General features: G+C 32.8%; 1 protein-coding gene across 2 annotated transcripts in view; it reads left to right on the top strand.

Annotated features, from left to right (window-relative positions):
* Window positions 1-268: 268 nt before the first annotated feature.
* LOC145269278 (uncharacterized) overlaps window positions 269-22,405 on the top strand; it is a 44,807-nt gene continuing 22,670 nt past the window's right edge. Inside the window, exons 1-4 of one of the 2 annotated variants that reach the window (XM_080124960.1) lie at window positions 269-493; window positions 9,211-10,027; window positions 12,353-12,501; window positions 16,552-16,613. In XM_080124960.1, the coding sequence (XP_079981086.1) occupies window positions 357-493; window positions 9,211-10,027; window positions 12,353-12,501; window positions 16,552-16,613 (1,165 nt within the window). In that variant the 5' untranslated portion in view covers window positions 269-356. Of the gene's footprint in view, window positions 494-1,647; window positions 1,791-9,210; window positions 10,028-12,352; window positions 12,502-16,551; window positions 16,614-22,405 lie in introns of those variants that run through there. The other variant, XM_080124961.1, reaches the window with a different exon arrangement.

Raw genomic sequence — 22,405 nt, 5'->3', positions numbered from 1 at the left:
CACCCTCCCCATGTTAAGAATGGCTTTTTAAATAATAACGTTATTATTTCAGCACGGATCACTCTCTGCATGAGTACCAAATAAACATACACAATCTAAGTTCCTTCAATACGGTGCTGTTTCACCGGCCATCTGGTACTTATTAACTGTTATCCTTGAATGGTCTTCGGGCCTTAATAAGGAGTGTCCACTTCCTAGTAAAAATAACATCCTTTTGTTCCGGAACAAAAACAACAGTACCTCAAGGGAAATAACTCTTGCATAGCAAGGGAAATAACTCTTATGTGGCAAGGGAGAGAACTCTAAAGCCGATTCGATTGACAGCAAGTTCAGACAGGCTGTTCGTTGTCAACAACATGGATGCCGGCTATCGAGACAAAAGTCTCGATTCGGAAGAACTTCGGAATCGAACACATGAACTTATTGAAAAAATGAGACTCGGACAGAAAGGACTTTCCAACTGTTTACAAGAAACTTTGAAGGTCCTAAACAGGTCAGGCTTAATTGTTCGTGAAAGTTAAACTAGTTTTCTATATCAAATATATTTAACTTCTTCGTACCGCGCGCGCACAACCGCGCTATTTTTAAATAGTATTTTCAAGTTAAATTAGAGTTCTACGATATCTTTTTTTGGTAGTTGTACAGTTTAATCAAGACATTAAAAAGTGAAAAAATCGAAATGTTGTAGGTATCCGTTTTGAACTTAAGATCTCCGAAAAAATTTTCACTTAATTTGATCGAGTATTTTTTTTTTTTTTTTTTTTTTTTTACAGCGGAAAAACACGTTTTTATCACAGCACGTTGAAGGCAGACACCTTGGCATTTTTTCTTAATTTTTGTTTAGAATTTAGAAACGCCACGGGGAAATAACTCCAGGTAAAGCGCCGACATTCCCTCCCCATTTTTCGGAGAACTTCATTTCATAACGAATACATACAATTTAAACTTTTTTCGATATTTTCATTTTTTAATGTCTTGATTAAACTGTACACAGTTACCTATTTTTATTATGGTGCAAGTCTATTATTGGGCCGAAAATGAAGTCGGTTACATGGAAAATCTGCAAAAAAACAGTATAACGTACGTACTTGTCATTGCATGTACATGTCATATTCCAAAAATTACGTAAATCGATCAAGTAGTTTTTTTTTTATTTAAGAAAATCAAATATTAAAGCACAGTTAATCGAGAATAAGTCGAGCGCCATGTTGGATCGACACTATGTCAGCTAACGCCACCTAACAGCCAAATGCGATCCACGGATCAAAGAAGGGGGAGATAATCGCCTTTTTTTTCATGTCCGCTTAAAGTCTATTAAAAAAAAAACTGATTCGGACATGAAATCAGTATTTGAAATTATTAATTTGTTGACTCTTAGGAAAAGAAGTCGTTGTCTTATTTTATCAGTTTATATTTTTTTTTCATTCCAAATAAATAACTGATTCGGACATTTTATTCCAAATAAATAACTGAATCGGACATTCCTAAAAAGGAAAAGAAGTCGTTATTGTTACTTTATTAATTTGTATTTGTAATAGGAAAAAGTTTGTTTTCGGCATTTCAGGAAAAAAATAAAAAAATAAATAAATATGTCAATTATCTCCCCCTTCTTTGATCCGTGGATCGCATTTGGCTGTTAGGTGGCGTTAGCTGACATAGTGTCGATCCAACATGGCGCTCGACTTATTCTCGATTAACTGTGCTTTAATATTTGATTTTCTTAAATAAAAAAAAAACTACTTGATCGATTTACGTGATTTTTGGAATATGACATGTACATGCAATGACAAGTACGTACGTTATACTGTTTTTTTGCAGATTTTCCATGTAACCGACTTCATTTTCGGCCCAATAATAGACTTGCACCTTTATTATTATTAAATTGTTTAGTGAAAGTAAAGAATAATTATGAAACACCCTTCTCTCCTCATGTTAAGAATGGCTTTCTTAACTATAACGTTATTATTTCAGCACGGTTCAATAAGTGCATAACTGCCAAAAAAGATCCCCACAAAAAAATAGAAGACAAGAAAAAGAGAAAAAAAGATGTCATTCAAATTGTGAACTGCTTTCGGCCATTTCGGAAACTGAATCGGTTTCCCTTGTCAAAAAGAAAAAAAAAAGTAATGAAAGTTTCCAGATAATAGAAATGCTTAATTTGGTGATTGTTTATTCTTAATTGCTTTAACTTTAAATAATTAATAACAACAGGTACCTCCAACGCGCGCCACAGTTTTACTCCCCCCCCCTGTGTGCAACACGATGTAACTGTAATTTAATTTAATATTATCATCATAACCTTTTTTACCATTTAAAAGAAGCTTCAAATAAACTGCTAATATTAAAAAAAAAATCACAGCATACAAAAATAATGAAAATGCGAGACAAAAATCGTGTTTACATTATCGACGCTTTAAAACAACGTTCCTATGTAGTGACATTTTTGTAAGCCGTTGAGTCAACTTATGTTTTAAAAATTTAGCAAAAAATCAAATAATAGTAATATTTTCGTGAAATTTTCGATGTTTATTCTTTATTGAATAAACTTACATAATAAAAGTAGGTTTCGTTAAATATGTTAGAGGAAATATATTTTTTAGGTGTTCTACCCTCCCCCCCCTCCCATATTTCATGTTTCGAAAAAATGTAGATCGATAAAAATTTCAGCAAAAAAGATCAAATAATAATAATAATAATAATAATATATATCATGTTATTTATTTAACTTACTTTAAAGTCGTAAATAAAGCTGGGCATAAAATCAATATTATTATATTAAAAACAATAAAATAAACAATTTTTCTTCATTTTCTTTCTTGGTAATATAATTATTTGAATTACAACAATCTTGGCCTTCGGGACAAGATCAAAGTGTAGTATCTGTTCTTCAGATGCTGTACTTCTATTTCTTGTTCTCTTTCGGTGGAGGAGAAATCCTTCACGACTGAGACAATTTTTATTTTTGTACCTTTTCTCCACGTTAAAAAACGACCCTGGTGTCTAACTCTGTCCCGTGGGGAGGCATAGTAAATAGGTACAACAAAAGAAGCAGAATTCTAAAAAATAATTATTTTTAAAAAGCTGTAAATGATATTAAATTCATGTATTACGTGATTTGAAGTTTCAACAGATTTTTTTATATATAACAGGTTTTTAATAATAAAAAATATATTCATATAATAGAATATATGACTTTTGAGATAATAAAAATTGCGAAAAATCGACTAAAAAAATTCGTTTGGATTTGATTATTTAAAATGACAGCGGTGATAATCAAAATTTGCGCCTTTTTTTCCAAAAAAGTACGGAGGTCTGTAGCGACAAATTTAATGGTCAATTTCATGTTTCTTTCCAACTCCCCCCAAAACTTTAAAATGACAACTTGTATAGGTTTTCGGTAGTGCTAAAAACGAATATCACAATTAAATTTAGGGCAGATAAGTAGTTTTCATGATATAAAGAAATTACTTTTCAAAAGGTGGGGGGGGGGGATCACTCCCCTATAAAAATTTAACGAAAAATGAGCACCCACTTTCTAACCACCTAGTAATTTCTTAATATCATAAAACGGATTTAACTGTGATATTCGTTTTCAGCACCCCCCCCCCAAAAAAAACGGCACTGTTTTTTTTTTACTAAGAGATTCGTTCATTTTTCATAAGTTAGGACGCTAATAATGCTGTCAGTAAGCTTACACAAGCAGTTTACAAAAATATACTTTTGTTTTCCGTTCGTTTTTTTTTTTTTTTTTTTGAGGTGGGTATTCCATTATAGAACTTGTATAATTTTTAGTAGGTGCTTCTGTAGCAGTGTCAGAAACCAATCTTAAGAATGCGTGAAAAAAATTGAATAATTCGACCTCCTATCTTTACAAGCTTATAACTACTTGAAAAATGTAATTCAAACCCTGATTTTTTTTTTTCAATTAAACGGGCAAAGATGAAATTTTAAAAAATGACAGGTTTAATAGCAAAGTATGCAATATTTGTTTTTTTAAATCGGTTTTCTTTAAGAAAGATTTGAAGAAAATCAACGAAATTTTACTTTCTTCGATTATAAAAAATCAATATAAATTCCAAAAAATCACTTACCTATAAAAATACTATTGAATGTGTAGTTCCATTCTTCATTATTCAGAATTTATCCATATTTATATTTTAAATTTCATTTATTTTTTAAATAAAAGAATTTTTTAAATGACTATTTGAAAAAAGCGCCAAGACGCAAGCATTTTTACGTCCTCATCAAAAAAACGGAAGTACCAATTTGTCCTTGTTTAGAACTATGGATGGACAGAAGGCAGTAAAAATCACACGTTTGTGTTAGCAGTCCAGCCTTGTGCGTGAAGAAATATGTGTTCCCATAGTTTAAAAATAGTCAAATTTTACTTATAAGTTTTTGCCTTAAAAAAAAAACAGTTGAGGATTTTTGTTTTTCTTTTCTCAAAGAAATACATAAATTTTTGATTTATTATATTTTAATAATTCTTTATCGAGTGATTTTTTTTTTTTAATATCTAAAAAAAGAAAACTTTGAATGAAATAGAAAAAATTGTTGTCAGTGTCCAATACTTACTGGACAATATAAGCAGAACATAGGCTTCCAATACAAAAAAAAAAAAATCAACGTGATTTAAAAAAAAAAAGGTTTTACACTTTGGACTTTACAGGTAAATTTCCAAAAAACACTTCTTTCTTTGTTTTAATTTACAATCTTTTATCTTCAATTTGTGATATATAAAACTTTGGTGAGTAATTTAATTATCAAAATTTTAATAGACATTTCAAAATGGGGGGGGGGGGTTGAAAAAAAACGTTTGTCTAAAATATATTCGGTTTATTGGAAAGAGCATAAAATTTCACATTGACCTTGAAAATATCGTAAAAATTAAACCAATAGAAAAATTTTGATAGATTTTTAAAGTTAAAAAATTGAAAAAAATTAACTCGTAAAATTCAATTGATTTTATTATGTAAAAAGAATGGCTGCATGAAGGTGTGCTGGCACTTTGTAAACACTGTTTTTAAAAAAATAATATTTCTATTATTTTTTAAACAACTTTAATAGTTTATTTTGGAAGTATATTCCATAAAGAAAATAAACAGCCCCCTCCCCTTTTAAAAGAGAAATTACGAGTTTTTTTATATTTTATTCGCAGTTTCATGTTAGGGGTGTCAAAAATTCCCCCCAAATTCTGGTACACCTAGTGCTTCTGTAGTTTAATTAACCGTTTTTCCATAAATAACATGCCAACATTAACTATTAAAGCAGAAGAATCGTTTAATATTTCACAAAAATTCTAATTACATTAGCGGGTGGTGGAGGGGCGGGTGGTGTTGTGGCGGCCTAAATTATGAGACGAAAAAATGAGCGAATCTCTTAGTAAAAAAAAAAAAAAAACAGCGCTGGTTTTCAGGGGTGCTGAAAACAAATATCACAGTTAAATTTGTTTATGATATGAAGAAATTACTAGGTGGCCAGAAAGTGGGTGCTCAGTTTACGTTAAATTTATATAGGAAAGTGATCCCCCACTTTTTGAAAAAGTAATTTCTTCATATCATGAAAACTACTTATCTCCCCTAATGTGATATTCGTTTTCAGCACCATCGGAAACCTATAAAAGTCGTCATTTTAAAGTTTTTGGAAGGGTTGGAAAGAAACTTGACATTGACCAAATTAATTTTATCTTCTGTAGTTTGTTATTAAAAATCTATTTATTTTACAAAAGGTAAATCTTATATTGTTATTTATCCATTTTTTTTATTGTACATTTTATTTATTCATAAATTTCTGCATAAATGATTTTTTATAGAAATTTACTCAAACTATAGTAAACATACAAAATGATGACATTCTACACAACGGCTTGAAGGTCTCCCCATGTTAAGAACAGCTTTCTAAACAATAACTTCTTTTCTATTTACTTATTATTTGTTATTACAGATAATAAGTAAATAGAAAAGTTGTTTAGAAAGCCGTTCTTAACATGGGGAGAGGAGGATGTTTTGTAATTATTCGGTACTTTCACTGAACAATTTAATTTAAAAAAAAAGATATTGTAGAACTTTAATTAAACTTGAAAATACTATTAAGTACCCCCCCTTTTTTTGTAAAACTTTATATTTCTTTTTAATAAACTAAAATTTATTTTTAACATCAACCCTTATTGACGTCTGCTATTTTACAACTTTAAAACCGTAAACTGCTTCAGCCATTTCTGGAATTGGCTCAAAATTACTGAAATCTGGAGACCCATTCATTACAAGTACAGTTACTTGTCTTAAATTAGTTTACAATAGAGTTTCAAAGTTTTAACTGCCAAAATCTCAAGTTGATTTTAGTTTAATTTAAAAATTAAATTCATGAACTTGTTGACAAAATGTTTTTTGGCAAAATTCTCACAAAATAAATTGCAAGAAATTTCTTTCTCACGCAACTCAATTTCCTCTCTGCAGAAGCAAATGAATTCCACAAACAAAAGCCATACCTTCAAACTCAAAATTTATTCACAAGTCACATCAATGAAAGTTCTTTGGTTCTTGTACAGTCCTTTTGCAAAACGGTGGCCCGATTTGCTTCCATACGCATGGAGCCTTTAGTTCGAATCCCTATTGTTGGAATGTTAGTTTGTCCTTCCTTTGGAAGGGTCCATGAATGTTCATGGTAAACTCAGCAGGAATGATTGCGCCTATAATCAGGCATATGTGAGTCCCTTGGGACTCCAAAAGAAATGAGTCAGATCCAATATTTGGTAAATAAACATGTCATCCTCAATTAGGATAAATACAGCAATATAAGTTGTCTCTGCTTGTAGAGTTGTGGCCTTCATTCACCAACTGTTTGGTGTCTATGAAGAAATTGTCTTAGCTCCCTTGAGAGAACCGCTGAGTTGAGTCTATCCTGATGCCGAATTTCTGTTAGACTGAAAAATAAAAGCATGATATAAGAAGGGCGCCAAACAATTTACTTGACTCATTCAAAATTAACCAATCGTGGACCGGCTACTAGAACTGTGTGCCTGGCCTAAACAAGAAAGATGGTGATTGTATATTGAATTTCTCACAAAATATGTAAATACAATTTTAATTTTATTTCATGTCGATTTGCTTTTGAGTAAACAGATTTTAGTGCTTCTACAGAATTGGGACGAGATTTTGTAGTCAATAAATGGAGTTTTCCGATTAAAAACAATAGTTTAAACTGATTTTTTTTCGTCAATTCTAATAAGTTACAATGTTAGCTTCCAAATTATGCAGTCGAAATTACGTAAATATTACTGAATTATTAAATAGTCCTCCACACTGATGATTTCCAGAAAATCTTGTTAAGACTCAACTACAGTCCTTCAATCGCAGGTATGTTTCTTTTCTTCCTGACATTCTTATGGATGGCTCTGTTCTCTATGAGAAATTGACACTAAAACTTCTTGGTCTTTCTTTCTCATCAAATCTTTCTTGGAGTTCATACATTAAATCCATTGCTCTTTCTGCTTCTTGTAAAATCGGTTCTTTTTTATCACTCTAATGCTTTCTTATACTCTGTCTCTACAAATCTACTATCAAACCATGTATGGCGTATTGTTGTCATATGTGGGCGTGTGAATCTGTGTCCAATTTAAAGTTTCTTGATAAATTGCAGAAATGTATCTGTAATTTCTTTTTTACTGCAACCTCTCTCTCACAGACGTGATGTTGCTAGTCTCAGTCTTTTCTACAGATACTGTTATGGCAAGTGTTCCTCAGAATTGTCTGTCCGATTACTTGCTCGTTTGACTCGTTGGTCTAGAGGTTTCCCTCAGGTCATTGTTTTAATACCTCATTCTAATACAGTTTCCTGTTCCAGTAGCTTCTAGACTGCAACGTTGTGGAACTCTCTTTCTGCTCACTGTTTTCCTTCTACCTACAGCCTTCTCTTTTCAAGATTAAGGTCAATAGGCATTTCCTGTCTTGAAATAATCAGCTTTCGTTCATGTTAGCTCCTTACATCAAGTGGCTTCATGCGTTGGTTCGAGTGATTGCCTCACCTTTCAAAAAAAGGAATAAAACATATGTATGTGGATAAGAATTCAAAATATTTATCATTTTAGTGTCCCAATTGGCAGTAATTGTCACTTCCTACACTGATGATTGCATAAGTGTGGAATAATTGTTACTATTTATTCGTACAAAAAAATCAAAGTTCAGCCTTCTTCAGGAAATTAAGAAAAAGCAATTAACCAAAGCGCAGAAGGCAATATTCTGACTTCCTGTCGTTGAATACTTTCTGACTGTTTGCTGCATATGCTCACTGACTTGGCATTCATTGGCAATTAATTTCCCTCAATTCCTGTGTTAATTTCTGGTAGCCTGCAAAGTCATGGTTGACTTTGTGACTGGGTTCAAATGTTCCAACTGGTAGTAATTGTTACTTCCTACACTGATAATTGCATAAGCATGGAGCACTAGTGTTTGTGGGTATGAAAAATAGTTAATATTTATTCGTAAAAATATTGTGTTATATATATATATATATATATATATATATATATATATATATATATTTCTTTTTTATCTACACTATTTGGCATAAAATATTGTGTATATATGTAAAGTTTAATGATTAAAGTTAAATTCTGGAGATTAAAATATACATAAAAATATATTTAAGTTAATAATTTATTGTTTGAAACAAGGAATATATGGAGAAAAAATATATTTATTTCCTTAATCCATGGATTTTCAATACTGGCTCATATCATCAGAGGAAATGAAATGCAATTAGCAAAATATTCAGCTATGAAAAAACGAGTATTTTGCTTTTCAGCACATATATTGAAAATGTTATTTGAAAGTTATTTAAATGGTTTTAAAAGTCATAGGAAAAGGATATCATACAACCTGGGCAATCCAATATCAGAACGAGTTCAATAGTTTCCGGGATATTACTGCCAGGTCGGACGAGTAGTGGTCCAAGGGGTAAATCAGAGGTGATCAAGTAATCCGATAGATTTGAAGCATGTTCCAAATCTGAGGTGATATCCAAAATTTTGCTCTATTTTTATATATTGAGCTTTACCTTTTTGGCTAGGATTGCCCTGAAATTATTACCTCACTGTAATATGTAATTGGACAATTCACTTGATTTCTAATCTGTTACTTATCTTATATATATATATATACACCTACATTAATTGTCATAAAATCAACTTCTAAATCATCTATTATTTTTCAGCTCAAAAGAAACTGTTACTGACAAAAGCCAGAGTGGTGATCACCAAAAATATGGCATTTTGGTTCGATCGTATGATCTCAGCCAACAGAGCACAACTAAGCAAAAATTGGTTGCCCTTGCAAAACATCACTCCAAGAAAAACTGTCTGAAATCCCCTAATGATGGCATTATGACTGACAGACGAAAGGGAAATAGTTTTGCTGCCCAGTTACCTGATCGGATGGGAACATCTGCAAATATCCAAATAACTTCTGCTTCTGAAAAATCAATGCCAGCCAAAGACAATGCTGTTACTGCTGATCATGATGGTCCGATGAAAGCTTTCGAAGCATCTGCTATATCAACATCTTATTCAGGATCCATAAAAAAAAATATGTCCAACGGTGAATTGGAAACTCAACAAAACATAACTCCAAACTTGCTCAAACGACGCCGTATCATTGACAAAAATATCAAAGTTAACTACGGAGACGTTTTGGACAAAATCGGGCAGGAATATGACTTGGGTCTGGGTTTGAATTATAGCTATTCTGATGTCAACACTGATTCTGATGATGCTGATGAAGCTGTTTGTATGTCAGACTCTTACATTCTTGATGCCCTCGGTGATGATAAAAATGATGTAAAATTTCGACCGTGTCTTTCGGCGGATGAGTTATCCACGACCTGTATGAACCATGATACAAGGGACTATCAAAGTTTCTTGAGTGATCCAGGCAATATTAAAAGTTCCCAGCGGTCGATTTTAAAACAGTATAAGGGAAGATGGCCCGTAACGGGAGGAGCATCGTGTAATTGTCAGCGTTTGAAGTCGAAGGTAAGTATAACCCTTTTTAATCACTGTTATTTTTATGTTTTGGCCGATGTAACATCTGATGTTCTTGTTTAAGGTTTGCACCTATAGATCACCCGTGCATATTAACAAGCTTGAAGCAAAAATACGTTTAAAATATGTGTGTAAAAAGGTAAAATACTGAGATTTCTTTCGGAAGTGCTTTTTTATGGAAATTGTCAATGCATGAAACTGCTTAATGTACGGCGCTAACAAGAACAAATGATAGTTCTTGATAAGAAGCTACTGGAATATGAAGTTGAGGGTTTGTATTATTGTACACATAGATTCGAAAAAGTTGTCAAAAAACAAATATATAACAAATAAATGTTATCAAAGGCAAGATAAGTTACTTTTCTACCAAACTGGATATATTTTTCGTGTTTTTATTCAATGTAACATGTTTATTCAGCTCGAAAACCATACAGTGTTTACCGATGTATTGGAACATTCAAGATGGCGTCTGATTCTCTCTTTAACACGGTAAGTGTGGGAAAAGATGTTATAAATAAAAAACCGGATAAAATACGGTTAAAAACTCGCTCAATATATGTTACCGTGACATAGGTTGACATATATTCGGCGGGTTTTTAATAGTATTTTGTATAGTTTTTTATTTATAACACCTTTTTCCAAACTTACGGTGTTAAAGAGGGTGTGAGACGCCATCTTGAATTTTCAAATACATCGGTAAACACTGTATGTTTTTCGAGCTGAATAAATAAAAACACAAAAAATATATCCAGTTTGGCAGAAAAGTAACTTATCTTGCCTTTGATAACATTTATTTGTTATATATTTGTTTTTTGACAACTTTTTCGAATCTATGTGTACAGTAATACAAACCCGAAGTTGAATTACAATAAGGTGATAACACAGCGAAGTGATTTGACGGAGACCATTTGACCAATGAGTCAAATGAGCTGGAACAAAGGAAGCAGGGAATAGATGAGACAATTCTGTGGAACACATGCCATAATAGTGTTTGTAGAAAAGACCGAGACTAGCAACATAACATATAATGTTTAAACTTAAAATTTCACAATAAAATTAACTTGTAAAGAAAAAAATTAGTTGTCATCTGCTTCTTGTTTATATCTGTCCTGAAATCTCCATTAAGTTTCAATGAATCACATCTTTTTGAAATAAAAATATATGTATTTAGCAGTGTTCCATGCACAATTATTATTATAAAGATTATCTTTAATCATCCCCTCCCAAGTGAGAGAAAGATTTTTATACAACAAATACTGATCCGACAGGTCACCAGTGGTCCAGCTTTCTTTTTTTTATGGAAATCGCTCGCAACAAGGCATGAAGCCGCTTAATGTAAGGAGCTAACAAGAATGAAATAAGATTATCGTAAAGACAGGAGATGCCTATTGACTTTAATCTTAAAAAGACCAAGGTTAAAAGTAGGGAGAAACAGTCAGCAGGAAGAGAGTTCCACAAATTTATAGTTCTTGAAAAGAAGCAACTGGAATATGAAGTTGTATTACAATACGGAATTAAACCAATTAATTGATAGAGATCACAGTCAAACAAACTGGGTCAAAAAAAGCAGGAAAAAGAGCAAATAATTCCTAAGAACACTGATGCCTTAATAGTATTTATAGAAGAGACTGAGACTAGCAGCATCACGTCTGTGAAAGAAAGGATGCAGTGAAGAAGAAAACTTGGGGCCAATCAAATTACAGATATTTTTTCTGCACCATATCAAGCACCTTAAAATAGAACAGATTATCATAATAAAGACCCATACAAAATTTCAGGCAGATCGACCCAGTACTTCCAAGAAAAAGTAAAATTTAAATACTAATCCCCGTTTACCTCTATAATTGTGCATCGACAAAATACCATACTACTTAGTTCACTGCACCTTGTCATAACAAAGATCCATACAAAATTTCAGTAAAATCCGTCCAGTAGTTTCTGAGAAAACTTTTAGAGTAAATGTGGTATTGATGTGATTATTTGCTTCCCCACTGAGCAAATTAGGCACAAGGCTGCTTGCTTTTTAATGTGGAAAGAAAGAGGAGGCAAGGAGAAAGGGGGACCAACTCCCCTGAGGGAGTAAGGGGAGCTGGATAGTGACAATTGATATGAAGGGTTTCCCCTACATTGACCAAAACTGATTGCTACAAGACCAATGGTTTGATATGTGGGGTTGCCCCCACATATAGCCTTTAGTGCAGATAATGCGGCATAGATACTAGACGAGAATCCAATGTAGCATAAAGATAGGACTTTAATTCTTTTAACACCAATTAAAAAAAGCTGTTTATTTTCTTTGTTATCTTTGTCTTAAAGGAGCACAAATTGCTTGGCTATGATTGGATAGCTTCCGTTTTAGACAATGGTGGTGACACTTCTTTGGAAATATCTGATGAATATTTTGAAGAATTAAGAAATTTCTGGAAGGAGCAACAAGGACGACCAATTGATGATCTTAACTTATTGTAAGTGGAAAGATTTTTTCCTTTTCTTTTTTTCTTATATTTAAATAAAGTGCATTGTAACATAGCAGACAAATCTTCGCAACATAAATAAACATAGTGTTGTGTCAACACAAACTCAAATCTAGGGGAGATAACCAGCATAAACATAGCAAAAATAAGGGTACTTGTACAGTTTAATCAAAACATTAAAAAAAAATGAAAATATTGAAAAAAAAAAGTTATCTTGTATGTATCCGTTATGAAACGAACTTCTCCGAAAAAAAATTTCACTTAATTTGATCAACTAGTATTTTTTTTTTTTTTTTTTTTTTTTTTACAGCGAAAAACAGTTTATGATACTGTTCAAGAGGTAGCCATGTTTCAATTTTTAGAAAGAAAAGCTATCTTTAAACATGGGAGGGAGGGTGTCAGCACTTTAGGCTGAGTTATCTCCCCGTGGCATTGTTCTAAAACTCCAAACATGGCTGCCTTCTGAAAATGTGTTTTTCCGCTGTAAAAAAAACCCAAAAAACTACTTGATCAAATTAAGTGAAATTTTTTTCGGAGAACTTCAGTTCAAAATGGGTACGTAAAATATAACTGTTTTTTTTTTTTTTTTTCAATATTTTCATTTTTTTTGATGTCTTGATTAAACTGTACAAGTACCAAAATAAACATGTTTTGTCAACGTATCATTTGGGACGCTTATTAATTAATGTACACAAAATTAAACAACCTCTTACAATGAAACAATATGAATTAACAACAAAAATTAAATAAACTTGTTAATTAACGAAAATAAAAAATCATATCACATACTTCTCCTTTTTCTGGCAAAGAAACTCCATATGAAAAATTTTCGGATAATTTTTTTATTTTCATTAATTAACAAGTTTATTTAATTTTTATTGTGGATTATTTAACAGTTTCATTTTTACAGGTTGTTCATTTTTGTTTTGTGTAATTGTGTAATGTTTATTTTGTTACTTAACATTGTTATATTTTCATTTCGTTAATTAACTTGTTTTCTTTTTGAGAACTGTTTCGGAAATTTCTGGGACTAACTTCACCCAGCTCTGGCAGGCATAGTATTCGTGTATTTTTTTTACTGCTTTGGCAATTTCTGGGATTAACCTCATTCAGGTATAGTTTGATCGCATATTTGTTTTCTTTTTGTAAACTGTTTCAGCAATGTCCAGGACTCGGCTATAGTATTCATGTAATGTTTTTTTTTTATTTAACATTCTTTCATTGTTCCACTGATTATATCAGCGTCCCAAATTATACCTTGGAAAATATGCTTATTTTTGCTATGTCTATGCTGATTATCTCCCTTAGATTTGAGTTTCTGTTGACATAAGCACCAAACAGACATAGCGTTGTGTAGTATTGTATGTGATGTCTAGTGTTGTTCATAGTTATAGAATTGAGCCGAATCAAAAGAGTGACCCATTAAAAGAGAAACGGTGAAAGAACAAAATTGAGCACGTTAAAAGCCATCCAATGCTGATTTGGGGGCTCTAGGTTATATGGACTGCCCTCTTAGTTACCATTGGCACTTTAGCCCAGAGTGATAAAACTTATTAAGGTATCTGGTGTCAGCAGTTCAGGTTGTCTGAAAATACTGGCTTCCTGATCAAAAATGTATAAAATATTGATATTGTTTTTCCTTTCCCTTTGCAAAACTTCATATTCTGCAAAGTCAAAATAAAAATTATATCTACAAAACAACCAAACCAAACACCATAAATAAATATTTGAAAATATAAACAACTTGGATAAAAACTTTTCCCAAAGTTATTAGATTCAGCATTAAATAACCCGGAAATAATTGATATATTATAAAACAAAACAACCAAACCAAACACCACGAATAAATGTTTGAAGATATAAAGGACTTGAAGTATTAAAACTTTTTGGCAAAATTACTGGATTTAGCATTAAATGACCCTGCCCCTTCCGAAAAAAAAAAGTGAATATGTTGAAAAGCAAGGTAATCAAAAAGTACTCTTGCATAATTTGACCCGAATTCTCGTGAATTCCCGTCAAGTATGGATTGGGCGAGACTGGCAATCATCGGTGTCAGCTGAGCATCGTAACAGACGCAGACTAATGAAAAAAACAAAATAAACCGAAAAAAAAACAAAACAAACCGAAAATAAAAAACAAATGCAAATAATCAAAAATAACAAAAAAAACCTACCTTGAAAAATAAAAATATGTTTATTCTATTTTAGTATTTAATTATTATTTTCAAAATATTTATCAACAAAAAGTTTTTCTTTTTTCTTTAAGAAAAGATTTTTTAACTAAATGTCATTTTTTAAATAAATGTTATTTTTTAAATAAATGTTATTTTTTAAGTAAATGTACAAAATGTTAGGTGTAAGTACAAGTTTGTTTTGTTTTGGTTTTCTTTTTGGTAACCGTATTGTTATCTTTTTTTTTTTTCTTCAAGACTTTTTGTTCAGTCAAGTTTTTTCGGGGGGAGGGGGATTCTAGGATTCTACTGAAATTTAAAAACATTTTTTTTTTTTTTCAAGAAAATTTGAGATTTCTTTTTTTTTTTTTTGTTAATTTCCGGCAGAAGAATTTTCTTGAGATGAGGATATTTCCTTAGGAATCCTTTACTCTGGTCGACTGTTGAACGGTCATCACCGGCAAAGATGGAGGAGATGGGGTAGAGGAAATATTTTTTAGGGTTGCCATTTCGAACACCCATAAATAAATGATTTTTACTATTGTTGGAATCTCCAACTTGGATCACGCAAAAGACGATCCTGTGCACAAGGATATCCATTGTCTGCACTGTCCATTTGTACATCTCCGGAAGAAACCATCTTTTTACACACGATCTGTTTTAAGCAAACATTTCTGTTTACCATCGTTGCACCTCGTTTTTTGGGACAGCAATTTCTTCTGACAATATGAGATTTTCTGCATCGATGTTTTCATTTCTTTTTCTAACATGTAAAGATTTATTTCCTTGCCTGTCATTTTTCTGTTTGGCGAGTTTGAAAATATATTTGTCAGCTTTTCCATTTTTTTTTTGTTTTTTTGGTTTAGTCACTTTCTTCTAATTTGAATGTCGTCTGCTTCCATTTAGATAGCGCTTTTTCATTGGCTAATCAAACTCCCAGAAATTGAATTGTAAAAAAAATAAAATGAATAATAAATAAATAATAAGTAACTAATCAGAAAATAAAAAAGTCCCACCCCCTTAATATCACCTTAAAAATTACTAAAAACATAACAGAAAAAAAAATTAAATAAATAAAGTAAAAATGTAAGTTAGCGTTTCTACATTTGAACAATGCTTGGCTGATACTGATGATTGTTGGTCTTGCCCGATCCATGCTTGACGGGAATTCACAAGTCAAATTATGCGAGAGTACCAACCAAAACAAAACACTTGAATGCAACTAAAGACATAATGTTATAGTTTTTACTATGTAAACTAAAAGATCACACAGAGTTATGGACCTAAAAAGGTTTTTATTTTGTTGAGTTAAGGCCTCATTAGGTGGCAGGAGGCTTAAAGTGATCAAATATGTTGAGAATGTTTTTGTGATTTAACTTACAGAATTATTTTTACTAGCCGGGGGTGGGCGTAAAATATGCTTAAATATATTTCAATTTATCCATATTTTGTATATATTATTATAGCTGTGATTAAAAAAAGAAAAGTATTTGGGTACCATCAGCTAGAATCAAAACCAAAACTGTACCATTCAAAATGGATGATGTTACCAGTGTACCAACGTGACACGCACATGAACTGATTAAATAATTAAAAATAACTAAAATAAATGTACAAAATGTATAAGAATTTTTTAAATTTTGACCCATTTTTAGCCCTTTAAAAACTATTTTAACCGGCTAAAAACCCATAAAAGAACAGTCCGTAAAAATCCAATCATTTGAGGCCCCTAGCGCTGTGACTTTTAGTTTCAGAGGAGATATAGTTGGAAAATATGAAGACTGACAGACAGACATATAGCCTTTTATATATTAGATTTTATTTTTAAAATTTTGATAAAATTCAATTTTGTTTTAACGTTTATCTTTTAGGAAGAATTTTGTTGATGACTCTCAAGAACCACAACTGATCAAAGACATTTTGGCCAAATCAAGTGAGTTATTTGAATGTTTAAAATTACTTATCAAATTATTGTAATAAGATGCGGCAATGAGACAAAAACTTAGAATGAAAGAAAAATAATAATAAAATAAATTAAAAAGATTATTTGAAATGAACTAAATTGTAACAATTTTATATCTGGAAATTTCTTTTTGAATGACATCAATCATTGGACAATGGACAATGATAAAATAATTTAAAAAATTGTGAAAGTAAGCCAAGTAATTTATATTAAAAATATTAGGAATTTGAAAGCCAACAAAATGCGATTTTCTTTTTCTTTTTTTAGTAAATAAACATAATCTTTATTTAAATACAAATTTTCAGATTGCAAAGAAACCTTCTTCAGGTAAAAATATATTAAAGTGTCTTTTTCTCTTCTTCTTCATCGTCCTGACTTGTTGTTTTGAGAGCCACGAGTCTGACCAAAGGCTCGAAGGGGTGTTGAGCAAACATTTTGGAGTCCTGTCCAAGGTGTAACCAGTTTGAGAATCATTCTATCTCTAGATTTTTGCTGTTTGTTTTATAGGAGTTTGTAACTTAGCATTGGTTTATTATTTTCACATAGATGTGTTACTTTCTTTTCATCTTCATTAATTTAAAATACTTTTAGTCAACACCTTCCTGTGAACATTTACTTGCTTTTAGAAGTGATGCAGAAAGCAAATTCCAATGATACAGAGAAAGAAAAAAAATGCGTATTGATTATAGCATTTTCGCTATAGGTGTAGAATGTAGCTTTTTAACTTTTGTAGAAATTACTTTGCGATTCAGCTGCTGCAAGTGTTAAGCAACAAATGGTTTCATTTATTTGACTCCCACCAATGATGCATACAAGCGATGATCTCTGAAACATATTATTGTTAACATAGAAATTATTGCAGTTGTATCACATGTTGAATAAACAGATACCAATGGGAATCACACGAAGCGATAACCTGGTGTTTGTTGATTAGCTTCACTGTACGTACAACAAACAAAGAACCTCGGGCGAAGAGGAACTTCTGCAGCAGACAAACGCAAATAATCAAGATTATCTTCCTTGCATCACATTACGGACAATTATGATCCTTACATCTACCTTTGATTGGTGTTATCAGATCAGGTTGTCTACAAATATTGGCTTCCTGAGACGAGGCCCTGTCGGTGGGGCATTAGAATACACCAACTGCCCCCTTGCAGAGAGTAAAAGTCCCTCAATGGGGGTCTTGGATATGACCTTAAACTATATCCAGTGGTGAGGTCCCAACTTGTGGGCTTTGGGGAGTGTGGAGCCACCCTTTAATTACCATTGCTCCCAGGTCCACTCTGACCCGGAGTGGTAGTACCTGTTAGGGCCCCAACTATGGGTTAAATAGAAACCGACGTGAAAACAACAAATATTCCAATGATCATGTGATGCGATTCATACAACTGAAGCAGAGGCAGAATATTGCCTGTAGGAGTAGTACATGGACATAAGTTAGGCGTGTCTGGCTAACAGAAAACTGGTAATTCACTGTACCGGATTATAAATTTTTGAGTCCTGGAACAGACGTAGACAAATTACGGTATCATCCAGCTCTAAACTAGATAAGCTGGCAAAAGATCACGATCCTATGAAAATTCAAGAAAACAAACGGGAACTGCTGATGCACAATTCTTCAAGGCTACAGAAGGAACGGGATTACTTGGTATAAAAAACTATAAAAAGTTATAGAAAAAAATGAATTAAAGAATTTTCATGCAAATTTTATATAAAATGATTCATCATTCAATTATTTTTCAAAAGGTCTGCAGATTACTATATCCAAAATATGAAACACCACATGCTCAGATTATAGAAAAAAATAAGAAGAATACATACACTCGTCTGTTCTATTTTTAGAGAGGGATTCAATTAGCTATGTAAGATAAACTATTTGTGTGAAATTCTGAAATATCGAAAAATTGCCTCCTATTAAATTGGTTTTATGGGTGACAATAGGAGGGCTTCTGAGTTTGAGGGTAACCTCTCTTCCTTTCTCTAATCAGAAATAAAATATTTATCAGGATTAAATATTAAAATCAGTGAGAAATACAATTTTTATTGTTTTTAGAACACAGACTTATATTGCAATTGTACTTTGAGTGCCGCACGTGCTGAGGTTTGAACCTTCAGCCTCTAGAAGAGTGTAATTTACAACTGAATTTTACTAAGTAATTTATCCACAATGCCATGGATCTTTGCGAAATTCCATGTAGATACTTGAGTTCAACAGGAAGATTCCAAACAATAAAAATAATCAATCCAAATCTGAAAAATTTCAAAACAAGATTTTTGAAGTTGTTAAAAAATGTAATTATTCTTTGTCACACTTAAGTTTAAAATTTAAGTTTGTCATTGTTATATTCCTAAATACTTAGGAAATAAAGACAAATGTGAGTTACACCGAGTGGTATGTGTAATGGGGTTTATTTATAATACAGAAACGTAAGGCTGCTCGCCTAAGGTAAATAGAAGTACATAGTAACAAGTATGGGGAAGAAAGTCTGATAATCAACACGTAAGACTATCCGTCTTACTGCGACTGCTTGTCTGCCGCTGTCTGCCAAACAGTCCAATATATATATACAGTTTGTAACCGGTGTATAGCCAGTTATGTTCCTTCACAACACCTCCCCCTGAAGCTGAAATCTTCCTGATTTTAGCTTAAATACCTCTTCCTTTTAGGGTCAGGGCTTAATCTCCTGGTAACTTTTCTCTTTCTTGCGCTTTTCCTTCTGGTCAGCGTTACCCGGGGTAAAGGTTTCTGTCCAGCCCGTATGGTCGGTTCAGGCGAAATATTCATTGTTTGCGGTACACACGCTGGTTTTGGTATATCAAAAATATCGCAAAATGTTTCCATTGGTGTCTCTTCCACATTTGGAGACAGTCTGGGACGTATTTGATTTCTGTGTCTTTTGCAGACAAAACTTAATCCTTGGATGGTATAGACCATGCTCCCAATCCTTTTTTTGATAATACCTTCAACCCACTGATTTCGTCCATTTTGAAAATTTTTGAAATATACATTTTCACCTGGGGAGAAGCACTTGGTATTAAGGTTTTCTTTTTTGAAAACTTTCTTTTTCTCTGGTAGCAGCCTATCGAAGACAGATCTTATCTTTCTTGCAAACATTAGCTCAGCCGGGGAAGAATTGACATTATTATTAGGATTTGGTGTCACCCTGTAAATTGCTAAAAATGTTTGAATACATTGTTCGTCTGTGTCCGTAGTAAGATTTTTCTTAAGTGCCCTTTTAAACGTATCTACAAATTTTTCGGCCAACCCATTCGATCGTGGATGGTACACAGGTGTTGTCATATGTAGAATATTTAGTGAGTCACAGAATTCTTTGAATTCATGAGCAGTAAATGCTGTTCCATTATCGCTCACTAAGGTTTTTGGCACTCCAAAACGGCTAAAAATTTCATTAAGCGCACTCACAGTGTTTTTTGCTGTTGGATGTCTAAACTTAAATATTTCTGGCCATTTTGAAAAAGAATCTACAATAATCAAGTAAAAATAACCATTTATAGGTCCCGCATAATCAATATGCAGACGTGACCAGGGTAGGTCCGTCTTTGGCCATGACGTCGTTTTTACTGGAGGATCTCGAGCTGCTAATTGACATCCTCTGCATGTCTTGACACATTTTTCAACTTCCTTGTCCATACCAGGCCAGTACACATATCCTCTCATAAGGGATTTCATTCTCGAAATGCCCGGATGACCTGTATGAAATTCCTTCAGAATTTTCCTCTGTAACGTTAGTGGAATTACGATCCTCTCACCATACATGAGCACATCTTCACAGATGGAAAAAGGCGTTGTTTGATCTACCTTTTTATTTTTTTTTATCCATCCCAATTGATTTTTCATTTTCTTAATGAAAATGTCATTTACTGCCTCTTTTTTTATTTTTTCGAAAGTTACCGGAAGTTCACGTATCATATTACACATTGAACTTGTACATTCACTTTCGTCTTTAAGCGCAGCAATTACCGTTTCTTCGAAACTTTCGCTTCTTTTAGGGATCAACCGTGATAATGCATCTGCGTGTCCTAACTTTTTTGAGGATACATGTTCCATCTTAAACTGATAGTTTAAGAGGGTTACAGCCCATCGCTGTAATCGATTCGCAGTATGTGTGGGAATGCCTTTCTTTGATCCAAATATGGTACGTAGGGGTTTATGGTCGGTTTGCAAAATAAAAGATCGTCCATGGAGAAATCGATTGTACTTTGTAATTCCAAATATTATCGACAGCGCCTCTTTTTCAATTTGGCTGTAATTTTTCTCCGCTGCAACCAACGTTCTTGAAGCATGGGCGATAGCTTTTGTCCTACCATCCTCATACTTGTGAAGTAATACAGCGCCAACACCGTAATCACTGGCGTCCGTTGCTAGTATTAGTTCCTTTTCTGGATTGAAATGTGCCAATGCTAAGTCTGACAGTAGACATCTTTTGATATTTTGGAAAGCAGATTCACATTCCTTATTCCAGTTCCATTTAACACCCTTTTTCAGTAACTCGTTAAGAGGAGCTCTTAAATTATGTATGTTAGGGATGTAAATTGCATAGTATTGAACTAATCCCAAAAACGATTTTAATTTTGTCACTGAATCTGGAGCAGGCATCTTTTCAATTGCTTCAGTCCTTTGTGGATCCGGTCTTCGACCCTCTTTGTCGATTATTTGACCTAGATATTTAATTTTTTTCATAAAAAAATCGCATTTTTCTGGGCTCAATTTAAAACCAAATTCCTGTATTCTTTTGAATACTTCTTTTACATGCTTCTTATGATCTTGCAAATTTTCACTTTTAATTAGGATATCGTCAAGGTAGGCCATTGAAAATTCCAACCCTGCCAGCATCGTGTCCATAATTTGCTGGAAAATAGCAGGAGCAACCTTTAATCCAAAAGGAAGCCTCTTTAGCTTAAAAATGCCCTTATGAGTATTTATGCCTAAGTATTTGGAGCATTCATCGCTGATCTTAATTTGCAAGTAAGCATCTGAGAGGTCTATCTTAGAAAAAATTTTTCCTCCGTTAAGCTTAGAGAACAGATCTTCTGCGGACGGAAGGGGATAATTATGGTCCAATAGACAGTCATTTAAACCCGTTGAAAAATCTCCACAGACCCTTATTCTGTTATTTTTTTTCTTTACATACACGGTTGGACTTGCCCAATCTGTGTGGTTAACTTTTTCAATGACTTCCAGTTGTTGAAGTCTATCCAACTCTTTTTCGATTGCGTCCATCGCTGAAAAAGGCACATTCCTTTTAGGTTTGAATACTGGAGTGGCATTTTTCTTTAATTCAAATTTTGCCTCTGTCTTAATACAGAGTCCTAGTCCTTAGGCAAAAACATTGGGAAATTCAGTTTTCAAATCTTTCAGGAAGTCTTCCCTTTGGTTTGCTTTTTCTGCAGTTAAAACATTACAAAACGAATTTATGGGTTTCTCCCATAAATTAAACAAGACAATCCAATCTACCCCAAACAGGCATGTATTCTTTCCTGGTACGACGTACACTTTGGATTTATGAGTCTGGTTAGCGAATGTCACTTTGCATTTTAATTCTCCCTTGAACTCTAATCTTTTGCCGCACACACTTCTCGCCGTCTTTCTGGTTTTCGTTAATTCAGGTCGACCTATCCTTTTCCATATATCTTCATTTATAATACTAATATCTGCACCGCTATCCAGAAGCAATGTAACCAGATGTCCATTTATCCGAACATCAACATATTTCCGTCTTTCGCAGCTTTTTTCTTTA

Source organism: Euprymna scolopes, chromosome 45, assembly GCF_053919585.1.
Source record: "Euprymna scolopes isolate OS-2025 chromosome 45, ASM5391958v1, whole genome shotgun sequence".
NCBI lineage: Eukaryota > Metazoa > Mollusca > Cephalopoda > Sepiida > Sepiolidae > Euprymna > Euprymna scolopes.
The sequence above is the reverse complement of the archived record's forward strand: the minus strand, read 5'-3'. Positions and strand labels throughout refer to the sequence as shown.